Genomic DNA, 23,199 nt, shown 5'->3' on the forward strand with positions numbered 1-23,199 from the left:
AACATAATACAATAATCGTACGGAATGGGGGGAATCGTACGATCAATTTTCAAGAGACTTACCATTAAGCTACATCTTGAACTTCATCCACATACTCACTTGTAGCTATTCAAACTTGCCATATATGAACAATTTTCAAGTAGTTAAAAAACTAATGTAGCTTGATGTAGTTTTCTGATATGTACTGTATTTTATACATACAAGTATTTTATGCATTCTGAATTAATAAAAGTAAGTTTTTCACCTTGTAATAAATAAGGCACTACTCGTTTTCACCTAGAACTAAAAAGTAGAAAATAAAAAAATTGTAAGCATTTCCTGTCCTGTAAGCAAGGACAAAATCGGCGAAAAATGAGTCCTTATATAAAGAAATATTTTTGCTGAACTTTGATTTTAAATTTTTAACAAAGAAATTGTAAAAAAGATATATAAAAATATAAGGCGCAATAATCTCCGAAAACATTTTAGGCCGAGCTTCTCTTCCAATTTACAAATTGGCGTGACAGGACCTACTTGTTTTATGCCGACTCCGAACGGCATCTGCAAGGCAGATGAGTTTTCACTAAGAGCTTTTCATGGCAGAAATACACTCGGAGTGCTTGCCAAACACTGCCGAGGGGCGACCCCGCTTAGAAAATTTGTATTCTAATTGAAAAAACTTGTTTCTAAAATTTTTACGTTGCTTTTCCCGGGGCGTGAACCCAGGATTTTCGGTGTGGATGGCGGAACACGCTACCATCACACCACGGCGGCCGCCATATATAACATAATATATAAGTTAGGTTAGGTTGCGGTGGCTACCCGAGGGCACACTTAAGCCAGTAGTATTAGGCCCGTTGTGATACCACGAAAATGCACCGTTACCTTTCCTCTTCGAACCATTTTGAGAACCTGATGAAAACTACCAGGTCCTTGACGTCATGCTCCACAACCTGGCTCAGATTATCAAGAAATGGAGCACCCAGAAAGCGCTGCCGTGCTCCTCTTAATACTGGGCAGTTGCAAATGAGGTGAACCAACGTTTCCTCCTCCTCATCCTATTTACAACTCCTACAGCATGGACGATAAGGCGCTACTAAGCTTTCTGCATGCTTACCTACCCATGTGAGGTATACACGGTTCTGTTGAGCCATCTCTTGAAGAGATCGGTGACAGTTTAGTGCTAGTTCAGAATTGAGCGAGTAGGAGCCAAGAGATTTAATGGCAGCTTCGCTGTCGCTAAAAATACAAATTTCTTTCCCGAAGGTATGTGTCCCTATCCTAGCTGCGGCTTCCATTATGGCTGCAACTTCTACCTGGAATAAACTGCAATTGTCGGGTAGTCTGAAGGAGAGCTGGAGGTCAAGGTCCCTTGAGTATACTCCACCTTCAACTCTACCGTTTAGCTTAGAGCCGTCCGTGTATATGGAAGTGCTGCTGTCAATAGCAAGGCACCTATCCGACTCCGTCCAGTCATCCCTGCTGGGGATGTTTATCTTAAAGTTGGTTTCCGCAACTGTTGTGGTCGCACAGCGATCCGTGCTAGGAGGAAGAAAACTGTATTTGTTTAGTATGCTTGAGTGTCCTGTGGTTTTGTTGTTCCAACACGACAACTCCCTTAGACGTAGGGCTGACGTTGCCGCCGCTCGATAACCAGCTAGATTCAATGAAAGGATATATAAGAAATAAAAATATAAAGGTGGAGCGCAATGAATTGACTATATATTGATAAGTTAACTCCTTTTCTGCGAACTTTCCAATCCAAGTAATGTGCGCTACACTTTTATATTTTTATGTCTTTATATAGGGATAATTTTTTTTGCTGATTTTGTCCATTTATATAAGGGAAATGCTTAACATTTTCATATTTCCCTTTTTTAGTAATAAAACACTCGATTTATTTTCTGAGTATTTGTTTTATTGTTGCTATTACAAAATACATTCTTTTATGAAATAAAATAATTTTACAAAAAATGCTATAGTTAGGGTACATCTTCTTCTTCACTTACATACATATGTTTCTATAAATAATATTTTTATAAAAATGGTGAATTTTGCACATTTGCCAAAATGCCGTGCATTAAATTTCTCATTTCAATTTTAACAGAATCTTAAAGCTTGCTCACAATTCATAAAGAGCAACAACCGATAAACAAAACAAAAACAAAGAACAATATAAACATACATACTAATTTTAGGTGGACAGTGTTGCGGTTAAGATTACATTATAAAGTTAATAAAAAAGGGTTTCAAGCATTTGGCAGGTAAATTGAAGGCAGTTTAGAGAACAAAATAAAAATACATGAGTTTAAAGCTTTAATGCCATTTCTAATGAAACTGGGGGAGTTGTACACTTGCTAAAGGAGCATTGGCTATTTTCAATAGTGACCACCATAATGTCCGCCATGATGTCCACCATAGTGTCCATCGTAATGACCATTGTAAGCAGGCCCGCCGCCATAGTGACCAGCATATTGGGGTACATATTCATATTGAGCACCATGACCGTAATCATCATAATCGTAATGGATGGGTGCAGTGCCGTAAGGTTTTCCAGCTGAAAGTAGGAAAAAGTTTGTATAAACATTATTAAATAATATATTCGTAGATAACCAATTTAAAGTTTAGAGCAATTGCATATTAGTTAAAACAGAAGTTCATCTAATATCAGCAGTCAGCTTTAAATGTCTCATATATATTTGAATAAGTAAATTCTCGTTTTAAGATGGTGTGCACCCCATAAACTCAACTTTCAGAATCCCGCCAAGACACTGGCGAAAAAACAGATATAACCAAATAGAGCCTATGCCAAAGGGTCATAGCAATTTTTATACTACGTTGGTGATTGTAATGGAATTGTAATGGTAAACATATTCACAATAATTTAGTTATTAACTGGAGAGTTATTATTTTTATGTCTAGGTCTCGATGCACTGCGATCTTTATTAAGATTTAGTGTCCTTGACCTTGGCTTTAAATATATCTAAATATCCCTTCAGGCTTTTCACTTCATATTACGAGGGGATTGATAGCCACGGCACCTAGATGGGGGAGTCTGCCTTTCCAGAGCGACGCATTCGCAGATAATGTGAGCCTTTGTGAGTTTGCAGAAGATCCCTAGACCGTAGAATACCGCAATAGCACCCTGCTTGGCTAGGTATTATGCCTGTTTATAACCTTATTTTCCCTGATGCCTGGGAACTCTCGTAATAAAACTTTGTTTTTGGCTGCCAGAATGAATCCATTCGTCCACTCTTACCAATAAATGCTACCTTGGACTAGGTAGGCAATTGAAAAGTAAAGTCCTCTCACGGCAAACGAAAATCATACTCTACAAGTCACTTATCGTTCACGTCCTGCTGTATGGTGCAGAACCATGGACCATGACAACATCCGACGAAGCGGCTCTGGGGTGTTCGAGAGAAAAGTTCTTCGAAAGATGTATGGACCTCTACGCGTTGGCGATGGCGAGTACCGAAGAAGAGTTAAGGATGAGCTGTACGAGCTATATGCAGACATCAGCATAGTTCAGCGAATTAAAACGCAGCGGCTGCGCTGGCCAGGCCATGTTATGCGAATGAAAGATGACGCTCCGGCCAAGAAAGTGTTTTTATCGGAACCCGCCTATGGAAGCAGAAGTAGAGGGCGGCCCCCACTCCGTTGGAAGGACCAGCTGGAAAACGATTTAAACTCCCTTGGTGTGACCAATTGGCGCCGGTTGGCAGAGAGAAGGAGCGACAGGCGCGCCTTGCTGGACGGCCATAACCGTTTAAACGGTACCGCGCCAATTAAGTAAGTAAGTAAGTATTCGTCCACTAGCTAAGAAGAAGTTGTGTATGACTATAAGGTACGCAAGGCTGCCTGATTGTCTGATATAATGAGGAAACTCCTAGAGATTTAGCCTCTCCGTAGAAATTCTCTGCCGCTAACTTCTATACTATGGATTTCTGGATTTCCTAAAATTTGGCCTATAGATAGCAGCTCCAGTTTTTTCGCTATCAAATTTTTATCCATCCAAGAATCCAACCTTTGACTCAGTATCATTACATGGACTCCCAGTTGTCCATAGAGTAGTGTCCACATGCTATGGTTAGCTTAACTGACACGTAAATCAAAACATCATTAAGTAATGCTTTTATGATATACGTACATATATATCTTGGACTGATTTGCTTTAAATACATCCACCTCACTTTCCACTAAGTTTTAATTAATGAAGCCTATCATTATCCGAAATTTATTGGTTAATTATTTCTTTGCAATGGCGCTTCTTTATTGACGCAAATGTTTATTACTTAACAAATTTATGATGGTCAGTTTGGAAATTACGAATAAGAGTTAAATGTCGCAGTACAGACATACAAACATATTGCGTCGTCTCAGCACAAAAAACTATAGCAATATTAATACGATCTTACAAACCCCGTAAAAGCAATCAATATCAAAATAAGCGCAAATACGAATCAAAGCAACCGCAACATCGTACTGAAACTGCTTTTCAAGTGCAGTCTATGTTTGAGCTAATGCTCAGTTTATGGTTTTGTTGTTGTGCATTTTGTAACGCTAAACTCAAAGCTTGACGTCTGTTATTTCTATTGTCGTGATGGCCACTATGTCGGATTTTCATTCAGTTTTTCTGTTTAGATGCGTGTAAATAAAGCAGAGCGTAAATTAGCGTACATTTTACTACGACAACGAAAGACTTAAGAAACGAACTGTTTACACGCAATCTTTGTAAGTATTACATAAAATGTCGAAAATTTGCGAAGAAAAATATAATACATATTTCACATTGTGATACGTATGGGAAAATGCAAAAAAAAAAAATATAAAAAAATTACATACATAATATTTACAAGCGTAAATGTGTTGTCGTCCGTGCTCGTGAGATTTCTAATGACACAACGCACAAAACATAAAAATTGCAGACATAAGAGGGAGCAAATTACAAAAATTAGAAAATATTACAGTAGCAACAGAAAACAATGAAAACAACAACAAAAAAAAGTGTAGCCTTTCTCAAACGACGCCTGCTGCAATGGAAATCGCTCATGTGCGGCCGTCTCCTAGCAACTTGAGCTGAAATATGGAATATTATACCCGCATTTATTAATATGAGATTTCATGAATGAAATGTCGGCACTTTTATTGATTTTTTTGTTTTACAGTTTTCATATCGCACAAAACATTGCAACCAACTCAAAAAATCGCAATGTTAAAAAACGGGGAAAACTGCCTACGTCCCCTTTGTGCACCAATGCAGTGCATTTGCATTTTTTACAAAGTGTTTTCTCGTTGTTTAGTTAAGGTATTATTAAATTGAGTAAACTGTTTGGTAGGCATTGATTTGAGAAGTCCGGGTGTAGTCGCAACTTTGAAATTTCAGATTTTTAAGTTAGCTCCCTATTGATTTAGGTGTGCGATATGTAATCTTTCTTTTTTGAGGTGTGGAAATATTAATAAGATGAAGACAAAAATACTCTTGCAATTTATGGTGCGCCACATTTAATATTTCTTACAAATTCACAGAACGGAGTCTGCATGTTTTCTACCAACTCCGAACGGCATCTGTATTATACCAGAAATACAAGTGTTTGCCAACCCACTGCCACAGGGCGATCTTGTTTAGACCATGTTTTCTCACGCACAAATCTTGAATAAATCAATATTGTAAATCTCCCTCGTAGCTCGATTATTAGTTGTCAAAGTTTTTTACAGTTGCTTAAGAATTTCAGTATAGAATAGAGAAATCCAATCGATTTTTGAGTAACTTTCCGTGGAGCTAGAGTCCAGACACTCGGACCATATTTCATTGGTGGTTCATTCCGTGAAATTGTAACATGAGGGGGAAAACTTCCGCTAAATGATGAAAGGCTCGTGATATTTAAAACCCACGTTCGAATTTTGGAGTTTGACGCTTGATATTTAAGATATTTAAGCCCTATAAAATGCACAGTTTATGTTAAAATATTCTTCTTGGCAGGGCCTGTATAGAAATACTTAGAGTTCGTAAAAAACGTATGCGGAAAAGGGAGATCATGCAATCGATTTTTCAGTAACTTTCCATTGAGCTGGAAACTTGAAACCTTACACCTATGTACTTGCGAGTACCGACACTATGCAACAAAAGAGAATTCATACACAATTTTTAATGTTTGCAAAGCTTTAAAGTACCTTCCCAGTTAGCTAAAAAATTTAATGTACGGATCGAAGGAACACTTGCGATAAGTTTTTAAAAATGTTCTCATTGAGATACAAACGGAATACTACATCTGTCGTTGCGAACTTATAGCAATACATGAAGCAAGAGTGGGTGGCGAAGGGCGGAGAATCCGATAGGTGGTGTCCTGCGTTCAGCCACAAATTTCAAACTTGACACTTATTGAGAACGCCGAGACAATGCAACAAAAAGGGAAAAATGTTCCACTAATTGGCGCACGGATCAAAATATTCGTTTTGTGAAATATTTTTAAGAAACTTCCTGTTGTAAGAAAATACTCTTCTAAACTGCGGAATTGCCGAGTCATTTTCCATTAACGTCTAAAAAGGTGATACGTAACATTTGCAAGGCTATCTTTATACGAGGGGTAACATTTACCAAGTGTATCATACCACCGATTCTTCCATTCCGTAATAATATTTAAGCTTCCTCTTCAGCTAGTAAGAACTGACAGCTCCACCTTTCACTTAAAACGAGTTTTTGATAATGATGGCATGTGGGACAATATTTGGACATGAGTTCAAATGAAAAAAAACTACTAAACAAGTAAGGGTGTCTAAGTTCGGGTGTAACTGAACATTAACTACTCAGCGTGCATTTCAATTATACAATTCATTTCAGATAAATTAGTTTTATGATCCTACTGAGGCATATTTTATACGCAAACTATTCCCAAGAAAGTAAGGGAGCCTAAGTTCGGGTGTAACCGAAGTTGGATTTATGCTGCTGCTTGTTTACAATATTATGAACTTCGGTAACATAACGGTTGATCGTAACAGCATAGACGAATCGAGATAAATATAGACTTCCAAATATCAAAATGCTCAGTATGAAAAAAGGAATTGATTTAGCCATGTGTGGGTGTGGTCCTTTACCGATCCCGTTCATTTTTACTAGAAATATTTCCTGCTTTAGGGAATTATGTGTTCCCAAATTTTATTACGATATGTTCATTTTTCTTCGAGTTATGGCTCCCGAAACATAGACAATTTTTTACTCAAAAAAGGGGCAGTGCCACGACGATTTTCAAAAATGTTGATGTTTTCTTACTTTTTGTTATAATTCAATTTATAAAGTAAAATACTATTGATATTAAGCTCATTTTCGCAAAGTTATACCTTGTTATATTAGTCTACGAACTTTTTAAAAATCTTTTATATAAATGTGGGCATGGTCCTTAATGATCTCGTCTATGTTTTTTAGAAATATTTCCTCCTATGAGAAAAATTTGTGTACCCAATCTTATTACGATCCCTTAATTTTTCTTTGAGGTACTGCTTCCAAAAAATATAGCCCTGAAAGTGGCGGTACCACGCCTATTTTCAAAAATTTAAATTTTTTTGCTATTTCTTGTTATAATTCTACTTGAGGAGAGAAATACTATTGATAAAAAGCTCTTTTTTGCAAAGACATAGCTTATTTTATACGCCCATGCCCCTTTTACAAATCTTTTATGATGCATTTCATATCAAAACATATGTGCGTTGAACCCGACCACCTCAGATTTTGATGAAATTTTGCATAGAGTATTCTATTCGAATTACAAAAGAATGCTTGATCTTTGAAGTTTTTTACAAGTAAAATTTTTTTTTAGTGTAACAAACATTTTTTCGGTATATGTTTTCGAAATCCGATTTGAATATCTTTCCAATGGTACCAAGATCCTCCATGATATCAAAATATAAAAAGATGGATTTAATTAAAAATTAAAAAAAAAAAAGAAAAATACGCCATTTTAGTTTTTGGATATGTTATATATATTAAATGGACCTATCTAAAAACATGCTTTATTTTAAAAAGCTTGGTCTTTGAAGTTTTTTCCAAGTTTAAAAATTTATTTTTGAAAAAAAAATTTTACAGTGTATATTTTCGAAAGCTAATCCGAATACTTTTCCAATGGTACTAAGATTTTTGAAATCGGTTAAGTCGTTCTGTATTTATCACAGCTCAAAATTACCTATTACCGTCATTTTTTACGCATTTTCACAACTTTGACACTTTGCCACGCCCACAATTTTTCAAAAATGCAATTTCTAAAAATGAGGTTGTCCTTGTAGAGGTAAAGTGTACTTCTGTGCAAAATTTCATCAAAATCTGACGGGATCGGGTTCAAAATGTGCCTTTTTTATAGGTTTTAATATGAAATTCATCTAATATAAAAGGGGGCGTAGTCCTTGACCGATTTTGTTAATTTTACTTCGAAGCATTCCTTATAGTAAAAGTCGACTTCAGAGCCAAATTTTGTTATAATAGGTTTAACGGTTTTTAATTATTGATTAATAATATTTTAAAATTGATTTTATCACAATTGGGCGATGCGACGCCTATTTTCACAAATGTTTTCATATTTTTATCAAAAGCCTCAATATCAATCCACAAGTCAAATTTCAACATTCGAGGTTTATTATTTACTAAATAATCAGGTTTATTGTGTTTCCCAAAATTGTATGTGTATAAAAATGGGCGTGGTTAGCATCCGATTTCGCTGATTTTGAACAGCGATGGGAGATAGTGCCAAGGAACCCATATACCAAGTTTCAATAAGTTATCCCAATATTTACTCAAGTTATCCTGATATGATAGAAGTCTATATTTATTTAGATTTGTTTATGCCATTACGAGTAACCGTCTGTTTGCAAAGAACACTGAGTATAAAACTACCTGCTAAATACATACATCAATCAATACATTTTGAAATTCCAACAATTTTATTCAAATGAAATTTTCATGCCATATTTGGTTGGATGGTGTTAGCAGTCTTTAACACGGCGTCGACGAAATATTAAAATTAAGTTTTTTGAGAAAAATAATATGTAACAAAATTTTCGATGAACAATTTTTTTCGAGTATCACTGGTATTATTTGAAAACTAAGGAAAAATTTTGAAAAACAGTTGTTTTTAGGTCTTGTTTTTAGCAATAGTATATAGAATATTTTGGTTGGTACACTTGGGAAATTCTGCCCCATATAAATCATATGCACTAAATACTTTTGCATGAGAAAAAGACCTTAATGACTTCAAAAAAAAATTTTTTTGTAAGAATATAATTGAAATTTTGGTGATATGAAATAAATGAAATGTGACAGCTGCGTAGGGTGAACGAAATAAACGTAGACAGGGCTAGTACCTAGATTTATTTAGCCATCTTAAAGTTTCGAAAACGAATATGTGTCTTAATATGCATGCGTATTTCAAATATGTGAAAAAATGTGCTATGAATGCGTGAAGTAAAGACAAAAAGAATTTAGTAACTCCCTCCTCTGTCGTAAGTGCAGAAATATAAAAAAAATACCATAAACCAAAGAATAAATATGTCATATGTAGCTCATTGTTCTGCCATATGTTATGGTAAACAGGTTGTGTGAAAAGCTTTTGTTGATTTGAAAAATATACATAAGATTAACATCAACTGTGGCTGCCAAATTATTTTGGTTTTTGTTTTTATACTCAGTCTTCAAGCTTTTTATGGCATAGTTGTGCGTTCATTATTTAGTGGATTTACGAATTACTAGTTGTTGTTAATTAAATATTTTTCTTTTATGTTAATATGGGAAATGAATATATAGTATTTTGCAAATGCAGAAAACATAATAACATGAGGTAATGTGGGTGAACGGTAAGCTTGTACAAATGTTTGTATATAAATGTAAGTACATATCAGTCTTTGGACTGAATTGCTGGTGTAAGAAAGGCCCTAGCTAATATAGTTTTTTGGGCGGTTATATAAACGTTATAAAGCATAGCCTCTAAAATAGGATTGATTTTATCCGATTCAGGGACTTAAACCTAAATTTTGAATGTAAATGAAGAAACTGAGGAATTTTTGATGTCTTTGACTTTTTGACATCTTTGCTCACGGTATGGGGGAATCCTGAACGCAATCGTAAGGTGTGAGTGTAGGCATAATAGTACTCTTTGTAATTATAAGATATAAATATGTATATAATATGTAAATGCATGCGTAATGTGTGTGATATGGGTATTGGTACTGTATGGAGTACTACAGAATGTGTTAGATTAGCTGTGGCGAGTTGTACATATTAGTATGATACATAGAGTAATAAATAGTGAGAGCGTAATTGTGGTCATTAAACTGTAGCGCAATGTGGAAACAGTTGATATGAGTGAAATCACACAGCAACGTAGAGCTGAGCATAAACCAGTTTGTTCATGCAAGAGCTCGAACGATGTATACACTTCTGTTTTGTTGGAAATAAAGAGCCAGCGCAAACATGAGCAAATGCTTGATTTTTATTACTAATACAAAAAATGTTTACAAAGAAAGTACCTAGTTAGTTATTCATGTTTACGCTGAAATTTGTTTTGTTTCATGGTTTTGTTCGTTGTAACATTATTAGATTGGATTTATATATTATACATTATTGAATTGGATTTATGTGAAATAATAAATGCACAAAGAGAAAAAAATAATTGAAATTATAAAATTTAACGAAACGAAATAAAAAAAATAAATAGAATAAAACAAAAAAAACATAATAAAATAAAATAAATAAAAATTAAAAACGATGTAAGAAGAGAAATTTAATTAAATTAAATCAACAAAAATAAAATAACATAAAATGAAATTAAATTAATTAAGTAAAATAAAATAAGAAAATAAAATAAAATAAAATGAAACGAAATGATATAAAATTATTAAATTAAAAAAATAAAATTAAATTAAATAAAATTAAATTAAATAATACTAAATAAAATAAAATGATCTAAAAACAATTAAATAAAATTAAATAAAATAAAAAAATATAAAATAAAATAAAGTAAAAGAAAATGAAATGAAATAAAATAAAATTAAATTACATTAAAAAAAGTAAAATTAAATTAAATTAAATTAAATTAAATGAAACCAAAATATTTAAATGAAATTAAATTAAGTTGAAATAAATTAAATTAAATCAAATCAAATTAAATTAAATTAAATTTAATGAAAAAATAAAATAAAATTAAATTAAAAAAATATAATGGAATAAAATCAAATTAAATAAAGTAAAACTAAATAAAATAAAATCATATAAAAAATAATGAAATTAAATAAAATAAAGTAAAATGAAAAGAAAAAAATTAAATTAAATTAAATAAAATAAAAAATAAAATAAGATGAAATAAAATAAAATGAAATAAAATAAAATTAAATAAAGTAAAACTAAATAAAATAAAATCATATAAAAAATAATGAAATTAAATAAAATAAAGTAAAATGAAAAGAAAAAAATAAAATAATATGAAATAAAATAAAATAAAATAAAATTAAATAAAGTAAAACTAAATAAAATAAAATCATATAAAAAATAATGAAATTAAATAAAATAAAGTAAAATGAAAAGAAGAAAATTAAATTAAATTAAATTAAATAAAAAATAAAATAAAATGAAATAAAATAAATTAAAATGAAATAGAATTAAATTAAATTAAAAAAATATAATGAAATAAAATTAAATTAAATTAAATTAAATTGAACTTAGAATCATTAAATTAAATGACAACAAATAAAATAAAATTATCTAAAAAATACTAAAGTAAAATAAAATAATAAAATAGAATAAAATAAAATAAAATAATATAAAATAAAATAAAATTAAATAAAATAAAATTAAATTAAACGAAATTGAATAAAGTTGAAATCCATAAATAAATTCAAGTGAGATCAAATAAAATAAAAAAAAAAAAAAATAAAATAAAATAAGCTCAAATAAAAAAGAGCAAATTTCAAAACAATGGAATAAAATTAAATAAATAAAATAAAAAAATAAATGTAAGGCGCGATAACCTCCGAAGAGATCTAAGGCCGAGCTTCTCTTCCAATTTGCCCTACAAATTGGCCGGACGGGACCTACATGTTTTATGCCGACTCCGAACGGCATCTGCAAAGCAGATGAGTTTTCACTGAGAGCTTTTCATGGCAGAAATACACCCGGAGTGCTTGCCAAACACTGCCGAGGGGCGACCCCGCTTAGAAAAATTTTCTTCTAATTGAAAAATCTTATTTCTAAAATTTTGATGTTGCTTTGCCCGGGAGTTGAACCCAGGGCATACGGTGTGATAGGCGGAGCACGCTACCCATCACACCACGGTGGCCGCCAATAAATAAAATTAAATAAAATAGAATAAAATGAACCAAAAGAAAATAAAATAAATGAAACGTCCGGAACTATTTGTTTCTGGTAAAGTTACATCTGTTTTGAATAAACTTCGATCACTAGTTCTTAAACGTACGCCTGAATGTTAACTCGTTGAATTTGACGAGTACTTGGTACTCATGCCTTTTTTTTTACTTTTAGCTATGACACAGCTTTTGAGAGGGAAAGAAAAACATAGTTCGGTTTTCCATAAATAAAAAAATATTTAACTATGCAATATTTATACCTTGAACTGTAACTAAATCAATGTATGATTTAGCAGTTAAAATTATTCAATTAAATATTCGCTTGTATGCAAATCTGTTATTATAATTATTTGATCGATAAACTTTAAGACGCTTAAATGGCTGACATTTGTCATATTAAATTATTCAACCGCAACATACACCTGGCTTAATCTGATAACTATATGTACTTTTTTTTAGCTAAAATCGAAGTAAATGTCTGACTAAACAATTAGACCAATTTTATTTCTATTCTAATTAAGCAATTAAAAATGAGTAATGTAAATGTCAGTCTACACACATACAATAAAATTAAAAGCTTTTATGCAAATATATTTATGTACGTAAAATAATGTGATCTATGGTTATATAGGAGTATTAATTAAGGAAATACAAAAAATCCGGTCGGAATTGAATTTTGTGCAAAGTTTATTTTGTGAAAGGTTCTAGATAAAATTGTGGATCAAAAGTCAGTATGCCTCAAGTCCGATGGGCTGGCGGAAAAAGGACACTGAAACAGAAAGCATCACCTCACTGGAGGCTATATAATCAAAAATCTGTTTGAACTGAAAGCCTAGTTGTTCGCGTTTTTATATGCGAAATACCCACTCCAAATAAAAGGCATATAGTTCACGAAAATGACATCAAAATCTTAAAATGCTACTTCGTTTGACACACTCGTCTGCTATCATGAAAATGTCTAAAAAATAACGCCAAAAACTAAAAATGAGGTATGATTCATGATCAGCCAAATGTCGAAATCCGTTTCAAGTAAAATCTAGCTGCTCTGCGAAATATCTCGCTTTAACCCTGCCGTTGGTCGTCAAAAAAATTCATTTTGCCCAAAAATATTTCCAACAAAAATTCAAAAAGCTTAAACTTATTTCAATAATTTGTTCAAACCTCATGCACTAATCGCCCTGCCCAGTAGCTTTTACGCAAATAATGCAAAACGATTTTTTTTTTAATATTTTACTTTGAATATGAACCTGGGATTAAAAATTGTCCATGTCACCTCGTTTTGTGGTAGTCCCCAAAGTTAGTAAAATTGGGACATGCCGCTTTGGTTAGGGTGCATCTCTATATATGAGTTTCCTGCGCTCTTAAAGCACAAGATTTAGGTTTTTTATATACATAAATTATTTTAAGATGTCACAAAAAAATTGTGTTTTTGTCCATTTTTTCTTTTTATAATAAAAAAATGCTCGGTGAACCATTTGTGGAAAGTGTTTTTGTGATGCATAATTCGATTGATTTTACCTAGTATTTTCTTTCAGTGCAAGTGTTAAATTTTCTACAAAACGGACACATATAGTTCCCAAGAAATTTGAGGTTTTTGAAAAATGATATTAAAGGCAAATATTATAAATATATTGAATAATAAAGCATATAAACGTATAAACACGTAACATGTACCACTTCGAAGCTTTAAGACACGAATATCTCAACAATTTTGAACTTTTGCCAAAAAAAACAGGAATCAGTGAAAATTAAAATCTGGCGTGGTGCCATTTAAAAACCAAACGCTGTTTATATACGTAACGAAACATAAAGGGACAGTGGAAAGAACATGGCAACAAGCCACATATCGGATCCTGAAATATATATTACTGATTTTGTGCCTGGCGTGGGCCATTAAACAACCAAATTACTATGAACTCTGTGCTTGGCGTGGTGCCATTTAAAAACAAAAAGTGAACTTTTCGGTAAATAAAGGAATTGTATAAAGAAGCTACTGTGAATAACGTAGGAACATGGTAAAATGAAACGACAAATTGATTTTGAATAAAATTAAGACAACCTGGCATTTTAGGGGCTCTCTTAAGCACCTTGCCATTCGACGCATACGAATGCAGTGTCAATTAAAATCAACAAAAAAAAAAAAAAACTTTGGATGATTGTACATTTTTTAACGGACCTCTTTCTTAATATACATAATAAATAAATAAATAGAGTTAGATATCGTAAAAATATTTGTCCGCCCTAATGTAAATGTAATGTATGATTATGTAAAGTGGATTAAATGAAATTACTTTCACGTAGGTGTTTTAGTGCATTTGTACTCAATCCATATTAGTAATTATAATCATGAACCGCAAATTCTTCACGATAGTTGAGGAATAGGGCTTGATAATGAACGATAATATAAAGTAATAAATAATAACTAAAAAGGTAATAACGCAATTTATTATCAAAACAGCTAGAAAATTCAGGGAAGGGAACTGAACGAGAACTAAATTTGGGGATGTTCAAACCAAAAAAACGTGTAAAATGGTATATAATGGTCTACGTCACGTTTTGTATTAACTAAACTATATAGGGAAGGCTAAATTTTATAGTGGATTTCAGTTAAACTGTTCTCTGTTTTTTATTTTATTCCGTATTTTATTATTATTTGTACTTACCGTACGGCGCTGGTCCGGCTACTACCGCAGGCGCTATATGTTTGACCAAAGGTGCTGGTTCGTAATGTGCACCAGGAACTAAGGCTTGCGCATGTACTGTGGGTCCTGATTTTGTTACGACTGCATTGAAACCATGTATGGAATCAGCAGTGTAGTCTACAGTGCGAACAGAGCCATCTGGCTCCACAAGTGAATATTGGCCTGCAATAGAAGTGAAAATGTATAATTTTATAAAAGGTAATTTTTATTTATTATCTGTATTTAATTAGCGAGACATGCTCATATGGCTTTATACCTTTTTATACCTTTCAGGAAAATGAAATGGTATATTAAGTTTGTCACGAACCTCAAAATTGTAAGTCTTTAAAGGAGAAAAGATAGACCCACGAATAAGATTTAGCCATGTCCGTATATCTGTTTGTATGCAAACTAGTCCCTCAATTTTTGGGATATCTGGGGGAGCGGGTATAATTAGGTGTCTGATTAGACATTTGTCGGAACCGGCCGGATCGGACCACTATAGCATATACAACCGATTTTTCAGAAAAGGGGATTTTTGTCATATCTTCCTCAATTTATCAGATTGAAGCTTTAAACTTCACCATATGCCTTAGTATATTGCACATATTGTTGTCTGCAAAAATGGATGAGATCGGCAATATACATAGCTTATATCCCCAAAAACCGATTGTTCAGATAAAAATGGCCTATTTTAACAGCTAGAACCTTCAAATTTCACCATATGCTTTCGTATATAGCAAATATTGTTGTCTGGAAAAATGGAAGAGATCGGTCGTATATATAGCATATATCCCATATAAACTGTCATTTCTGCCCATTTTTAACGGTTAGAAGCTTCAAATTTCATTAAATAATAAGTGGATTCATGGTCATAGCTATTTCGTGCACACCACCAAAAACGTGAAATTTTGCATCCTCCTCAAAGTACCTACCTTTTTTTATATTTATCTTAAAAATAGCTTAGGTATATACATCTATTCATTATATATTTCATATCTTATACAGCCGATTATTTGGATATTTCGAATGGGATAAGATTATTGTTCAGTCCCATTCATGAAAGGTCCCGCCTTACTTGTTTTTTTTTTTTTTTTGTTATTAATGTTAGAGAAAAATTACAAAAAAAAAAAAAATTACAGCGGGGCATTCATATGGCTAAAGGGATCAGTCTTTACACTAGTATGCACTATAAATGTTCAAGATTTCGAGTTTAATACTAAGCTCCCGAGAAGTTATCTGACGAAGAAGTGAAATTTAGAAACATGTCCTAGTAACCATAACTTTGTCATTTTTCTCTAATACATCAAATTACAGTATAAAAGGGTAAATACCTTTAACAACATCACCATCTCGCGATTCGTGTTGTGATTTCACGTCGCCAGTTGTGTGATCCGCTACACCATAATTGAAAGCATATTTCGGGTGATCCTTTAAAAGAGAATTAAAGTGAATCGTATAAATATTTGTTTTTTTAATCCATCATTAATAATTATACTAAATTACTTTGTAACTGGCCAAGTTAAAACAACCAGCAATAAATTTAAGAACCAAAATCCAATATTTGGCTATATTCACAAAAAAACAAGTTCGATTTTTTCGGTAGCCTCTATCGAATTCATCGATGGAAAGGTCTAACGATTGTTTTCAATAGCCGATTTAAGTCAGCCAAAAACAAATATCCGCCCAAGGAGTCGTCCTCACATGTTTTTTTTGTTATTGTGATGAAATACAACATACTACTTCTTCTGACCACGACTAAGAAATAAATCAATAAATTTGCTTCGTGCTCCTTTTTTAAGCCTTTTCTACAAACTGGAGGGACGGGACCCAGGCTCCGAACGACATCTGCAAGGAAGATGAGTTTTAACTGATAAGCTTTTCTTGGCAGAAATTCACTCGGGGTTTTTGCCAAATCACTGCCAAGGGAAGACCATGATTAGAAAAACTTTCTGCTAATTGAAACAAGTTGTTTCTAAATTTTTGATGTTGCTTTATTGGGCGTGAGCCCAAGATCTAAGGCGGAGCATTCTACCATCACACCATGGCAGCCGCGACTGAGACTTTTGCTAAAAGTATGCATAATAGGAATTCAATCACTCTCCGTTTTAATATATCAAATATTATTTTGAAATAAAATTTAATTCCTTGATAATTCAAGGCCAGAGGTTTTTAATAGCTTTTTTATAATGTATTTTATGCACTTAAATCATTAAAACTGTTATTTTCCTAGCCCCTGGGTCCTAATTGAAAAAAAAACACTATCTTAAAGCTGGTAGCCTAAATTTGTAGGCAACGTATAAAATGTATGGAAAATTTCCTCATATTGTTGACTTCAGCTTGTCATGAATTTTTCACCAGTTGTTGCTAATAGGTTACTCAAAGTTTTCACTAGGGTAAGCAACTTGGCGATGGTGTGATGGTATAACCGAGTTCCTACGCAGTTCTACCAATTAGGAGGGCAAAAGTCTTGCCCACTTTGTGAACTGTTTGAGATAACTCGTGTTTATCGCGGACCAAAGTTGCTTTAACACGTTGGCTGCCAACCCCATTTTAGAATTTTGATCGTTCAGTGGCAATATCATTTAACCATTTTGGTCACCTGAGGCCAACAACTTGTTTTTATTCTTTTTTGTTTCTTAGTGCCTAAAAATAAGTTTTGACTACTCGCGACTTTATTTTCATCCCTAATTTTGCAGTTATGACTGTTTTTTGTGTCGCACATTTTCGTGCGAAATGGCCTGGGAGAACATAAAACATGTTGTGGGGCCACGTCGCACGAAAATGTGCGACACAAAAAAACCGTTATAACTGCAAAATTAGGGACCAAAATAAAGTGCGATTAGTCAAAACTTATTTTTTGGCACTAAGAAATAAAAAGAACAAAAATAATAAAAATAAATAAAAATAGACACCCTTTTGGGTCAACAAAAATACTTGTCCGGCTGAAGTTATGAAAGCTAATATGAAAAGAGGCGAGATGGTAGCCCGTGAGGAGGAAAATGGAGTGGTTGTGTTAAATTTGAAAGACACCAGAGATGTTAGGATTCTTTCGACAAAACACCCCCCTGTAATGGTAGCCACGCCGAGCTATCCAAATGTAGACAGTAATGAACCATCCACCAGTACCAACAATCCACCATCCACCAGGAAGCGAAGACAACGAGCTATTGAAAAACCCCGTGCTGTTATTAATTACAATAAAGCTAAATTAGGTGTTGATATATCCGATCAAATTACCTCCTACGCCACCACTCTCAGAAGAGGTGTTAAGTGGTACCGCAAAGTGGCTTTTGAACTGTTACTTGGAATGTATGTCGTAAATGCCTTTATAATATATAAAAAGGCTACAAACAAACAAATTTCAATAACCAAGTTTCGGCAGGAAATTTCAAATGCTTTGTTGGACTTCATGTCTCCAGAACCCATAACAGAAGGAAAACATTTTATAAAAAAAAAATTTTATTTCCAACTTTTTTATTACCCAAAAAAAAACCATTAAAATACACAGCGGCCATCGAAAATACACCAAACTGTTCACCACAGGCCAGAGAATCCAAATTCCATGTAAAATTCCATATTAAAATGTACGAAGATGTGCAACGTGGCCTCAGGGTAACACTTAGGTGTCGCACGAAAACGTGCGACGTGGCAGCCAACGTATTAATGAAAATGAGAAATAAAATTAAAGCAAATAGCCAAAGTGGTAAGGTTAACTTAAACTCACACTGAAAAAACTCACATTAAAGTTAAATTCCATTTTTAAATAAAAACTTTAATAGTACGCACGTACGAGTAAAACAATTAACATACAAGTATTTTTTAAAAGATCCTCTTAGTTTTATAAGCAGTAGCATGCTTATTACAAATTGTAGATTTCCGGTACCCTACTTAAGTTTTATAACACGGGCACATGAAGGTTAAGTAATATTTCTTTAATTAGCAAATCTACAAATTTGAGTATAATTTTAGGAAAAAATTTGTAACGATTATTTAAAATTCGTATTTGATTAAAAAAAACCCTTTGCCGTTTACAATAATCACAAAATATGTTGATTACCACGCCTACTTTCTATATATTTGCGATCTGTAGGGTTTTTCCTATATATCCGGCTATGAAATGTTTATTCTTAAAAAAATTGTATATGCGTAGCCTTTTCATATTTTAATTAATGTTTTGAGGGCTATCAACTTGTCCGAAATATTGTCATATCCAGTTGAAAGTTTAAGCATTGAAAGATCCATATAGATATGCTCTGTAGGGGGAGCATTCTATATATCGAAACGGGTAACATTTTCGCCGTAAGACGGAAGGCTTCAGGCACCGATCAAATTACGAGAAGCGCGACCTGTTACCCAATGTTCGTATAGTGGTGTGCTCTTAAACGGAGGCAGCGATGAAGTACCCAGTCGAGATTTTAATATTCAACCCACTATTGTATTCGCGGCTGCCAAAGTGCCAACTATGAAATAAACACTCAAAAATAAAACTTCCTCGGAATGTAAACATTGGAGGAATTTTTCGCAAGAGGCAAAAGAAAGTTTTTCGTTAATTTATTAAGACTGTGTTGTGGTGGTAGCGTGCAAGACAGCATCAAAATTTTAGAAACAAGTTTTTTAACTATAACAAAGTTTTTCTAAGCAAGGTCGCCCCTCGGAAGTGAATTGGCAAGCCCTCCGAGTGTATTTCTGTCATGAAAATCTTCTCAGTGAAAATTCATCTGCCTTGCAGATGCCGTTCGGAGTCGGCGTAAAACATATATGTACTAGAGATGCCACGAATAGTGAATTGCCCGAATACCGAATATTCGGCAACGCTGTCGGCCGAAGCGCCGAATATTCGGCACGAAATACATGCTTGTCGGGGCGCGTTAGCTGGATTAAGACAAGTGGACACCTGTTTTCCTGCTTGTACATAACAGATCATGAAACTTTAATAAATCTGACAATGGGGACTATTGGAACAATGTATCAAACTCCTCAAACAATTCGAAGAGATTACAAAAATAAGGAGCTGAGGTATCTGTTGCATCTCTGAAATGATTCCACATGCAGTAAATTTATTAAAATATCTGGGAAAAGCAGAGACAGCTGAGAAAGTACCAAATTTAGTAACAATGAGATCTTCACTGCAAAGCAAGTTTGAAAGGCGATTCAGCTGCTTTTCTGCTTCATACCGTGTTTCCTAAGATTGGTTCAAGCAGAAAGAGCAAGAAAAAAAATTCTTCTAGAAGCTCTGAAAATAGTACCGATGACGATTCTTCTCCAATTCGTAAGAAAAGAAACCTGAATGAAAATGATAGGACTACTGAAATACACGACAGTTTCTGGAACTGCTTTGAGGAAGTCGCTACAGATAATATGCGAAATGCTAATAATGAGGAGGACGTGGAGAAGAATGCTGTGGCAAAGTTTAAAAGTTTGATAAAGTATATCTTTCTTCTCCTGGAAGTAGCGAGTATAGTGAGACCTTATTTTCTGATGCTGGTAACATTCACGATGAAAAGCATAATCGTTTACTACCCAAAAATGATGAAAAGCTTATTTTTATCTAACATAACTTACCACTGAGCAATTTTAAATACTAAAGTGTTGTTATTTGCAAATAAGTACATACTTTTGAGTAATATACTTAGCGTGTCTTTTTTATACATGATTTGGTATTCGGTATTCGGCCGAATAATACGTACTATTCGTCCGAATACCGAATAGCAAAAAAAGTGGCCGAATATACCGAATAGTTGCCGAATATTCGTGGCAACTCTAATATGTACCGTCCTGCCAATTTGTAAGAAAAGCCAAAAAAGAGCACGACGCAAATTGCAGGAGAAGCTCAGCCGAAAATCTCTTCGGAGGTTATCACGCCTTGCATTAATTTTTTATTTTTTTTAAATTGAATTGGCTGGGTCATGAGGACCTCGCATAGCCTGTATTATTTCATAGTGTTAAGGTTGTTATATTTTAATAAAATTTTTAAATATTATTTTGAGAAAAATTTGTATGACGGTTCATATTAAAACATTACATTTACATTTATACATAGCTTCTAATGGCCAAAGGGACACATTAATTTTAAATACAAGTAACTTCTTCATTTTATGTTTACTAAGCCAAACTTAATCAATACATAAAAAAACACTTTTGGTTAGGATCAATGGTAATAAACTTTGCAAATTTTTTCAAAAGTATTTATGATGTGAATGTTGCATATATATGTGGATATTCACATCATTCAAATCAAAATTCTTTGTTGTTCTTGCAGTGGCAAGATACCTAATTCGACAAGCACTTTCTCATGCCTCGTTTACGATGCTCATTACCAAGTCATTTTGGTTGATATTCCTCAAAGCATTTAGTATGCTATGTGTGGGGGATGTTGAGAAAAAGGATACCCAAAAGTCTACAGTGTGTGGCAGGAAGCTCTTGCTGTAAGAGCGAGGGAAGACAAAACCTCCAATTACATGCCAATGTTAAAAGGGCTTATAATGTATCTTCACTAGGTTGCCCCTGCCCGGGGTACGAGAATTCTCATGCTGGTGGCGGATCTGCAGAACTACAGGGAACTTTGCGACGTTTTTAAATGCGGTTGGCATCTAGTCTTTATAAATTGACTTTTTTGGGCAAAATTTCAACCAAGAGCAAAAAAGTTAAGTTTTTGGATGTCAATCGAAAGTCGTCTTCCACGGAATAAGAATAATAAAATATAATAATACTAGTTTGTTAAAGGTCCCATCTAGTTTGAGTTGTCTCTTTTCCATATTAAAAAAAAAAATCCAAAAAGATTTTGGGCCGAACTTCTACTTCTAATTTTTCCTACAAAACATGTAGGTCCCGTTTTATGCTGACTCCAAACAGCATCTTAAAGGCAGATGATAAGGTTTTCATGGGAGAAGTACACTCGGACTACTTGCCAAATCCCTGCCAAGGGGCGACCCCGTTTAGAAAAATGTTCTTCTAATTGAAAAAATTTGTTTCTAAAGTTTTGATGTTGCTTTTCCCGTGGCGTGAACCAAGGATATTCGGTGTGGTAGGTGGAGCACCCTACCACCACACGACGGCGGTCGCAACTGGTATTTTTAACACGGCGATGTCCTACGAAATATCAATTGCCGGTCTCTGTATCAGCACCATGCCAGTTAATATACTAGTTTATGGTACAAGTAGTCCTTGAGACGTTTTAAAATACATGACCTTTTGCAAGCTTTCCGACGCATTTTATATTTAACATTTTGAAAAATAAGTCTTAATGCTGGGTTTAGGTCTAAACTTAAGCACAAAATAGCATTTGAAGATATCTTGCTGGTTCCATAATTTGTTTTGTCGTGAAGTATTAGCCTTCAAGATTGCAGGAAAGTTGGAACGGTTTTTAGAAATTTGTCTTCTATTTCTTTATAATTTCAGCAGTTATAAGTTTTATCACATAAATATTGATTCATCAGAATTATTGAAAATTGTTAAATTTGGACCCAATAATAATTATTTAGATTTGTGAAATTGTCTTAAGTATTTGTCCATTTTCAAACTGCCACTGCGTATACGTAACACAATTTCTCATTAGTTCTTATTCAAACCACTCACATAGTAATCCACTGCATATCCTGGCCGCGCCAACACAGCGCTCGCGTAGAATGTGATTGTTAGAATAAGTATGCACTTCAGGCTAGCCATTGTAGATTTATGTATTATGTTTGTTTTCTTTTTTTCACCAACACTGTGTTCCACCAGAATTACACAGAAATTTCGCAAGGAACTCCTTTTTTAGAATTTCTTAAGAATTTTCTATAAAGGAAAAATTAGAAATGATTTTTATTAATATTTATTTATAGCATTAATTAGCACCGTTAATATTTTTATTTATTTGTGTAAGAAAAATATTGGAAATAAATAATTCGCACTTTTAGTATTTCGACGGCACTGCTGATTTGCACGCTGCTAAGTGGCCCAGAATACTGTGCCAATTCTAAGATCAAGTTTCTATTAAATACGCAAAACAAACGCACAATTGCAAAGAAAATGCGCCAACAGCTAAGAAAACAACATACAATCATCGACCAGCCAGCGAGACGTCAAGCATCAAGAGCGCCAAAAGCCCAACCAACAGCTGCTGCACTAGTAACGCTCGCGGCTAACGCTGACTTCGTTTACATAGGCATCGCTTCATTTGCTTTTGGGCATTTTGAGCGCGCGTTCTATTGTT

The 23,199-nt window shown here is 33.6% G+C and overlaps 1 protein-coding gene across 1 annotated transcript; it reads right to left on the reverse strand.

Moving 5' to 3' along the window:
- Nucleotides 1–1,875: 1,875 nt before the first annotated feature.
- Nucleotides 1,876–23,032, reverse strand: Cpr62Bb (Cuticular protein 62Bb). The gene is made up of 5 exons (XM_067789385.1): nucleotides 22,898–23,032; nucleotides 22,581–22,781; nucleotides 16,337–16,433; nucleotides 14,985–15,185; nucleotides 1,876–2,536 (listed from the first exon to the last, which is right to left on the reverse strand). Exons 2-5 carry the CDS (start codon nucleotides 22,668–22,670, stop codon nucleotides 2,358–2,360), a joined length of 567 nt encoding a protein of 188 aa, XP_067645486.1. The 5' UTR covers nucleotides 22,671–22,781; nucleotides 22,898–23,032; the 3' UTR covers nucleotides 1,876–2,357.
- Nucleotides 23,033–23,199: the final 167 nt, after the last annotated feature.

The sequence above is a fragment of the Eurosta solidaginis genome, chromosome 5 (genome assembly GCF_040869045.1).
Source record: "Eurosta solidaginis isolate ZX-2024a chromosome 5, ASM4086904v1, whole genome shotgun sequence".
Lineage (NCBI taxonomy): Eukaryota > Metazoa > Arthropoda > Insecta > Diptera > Tephritidae > Eurosta > Eurosta solidaginis.

Coding starts and splice junctions, on each gene's coding strand:
- Cpr62Bb (XM_067789385.1), bottom strand. CDS start 22,670: ATGGCTAGCCTGAAGTGCATACTTATTCTAACAATCACATTCTACGCG. Junction 15,186..16,336: donor AGATGGTGATGTTGTTAAAG/GTATTTACCCTT, acceptor CTTCTATTGCAG/GCCAATATTCACTTGTGGAG. Junction 2,537..14,984: donor AGCCGGACCAGCGCCGTACG/GTAAGTACAAAT, acceptor TCCTACTTTCAG/CTGGAAAACCTTACGGCACT.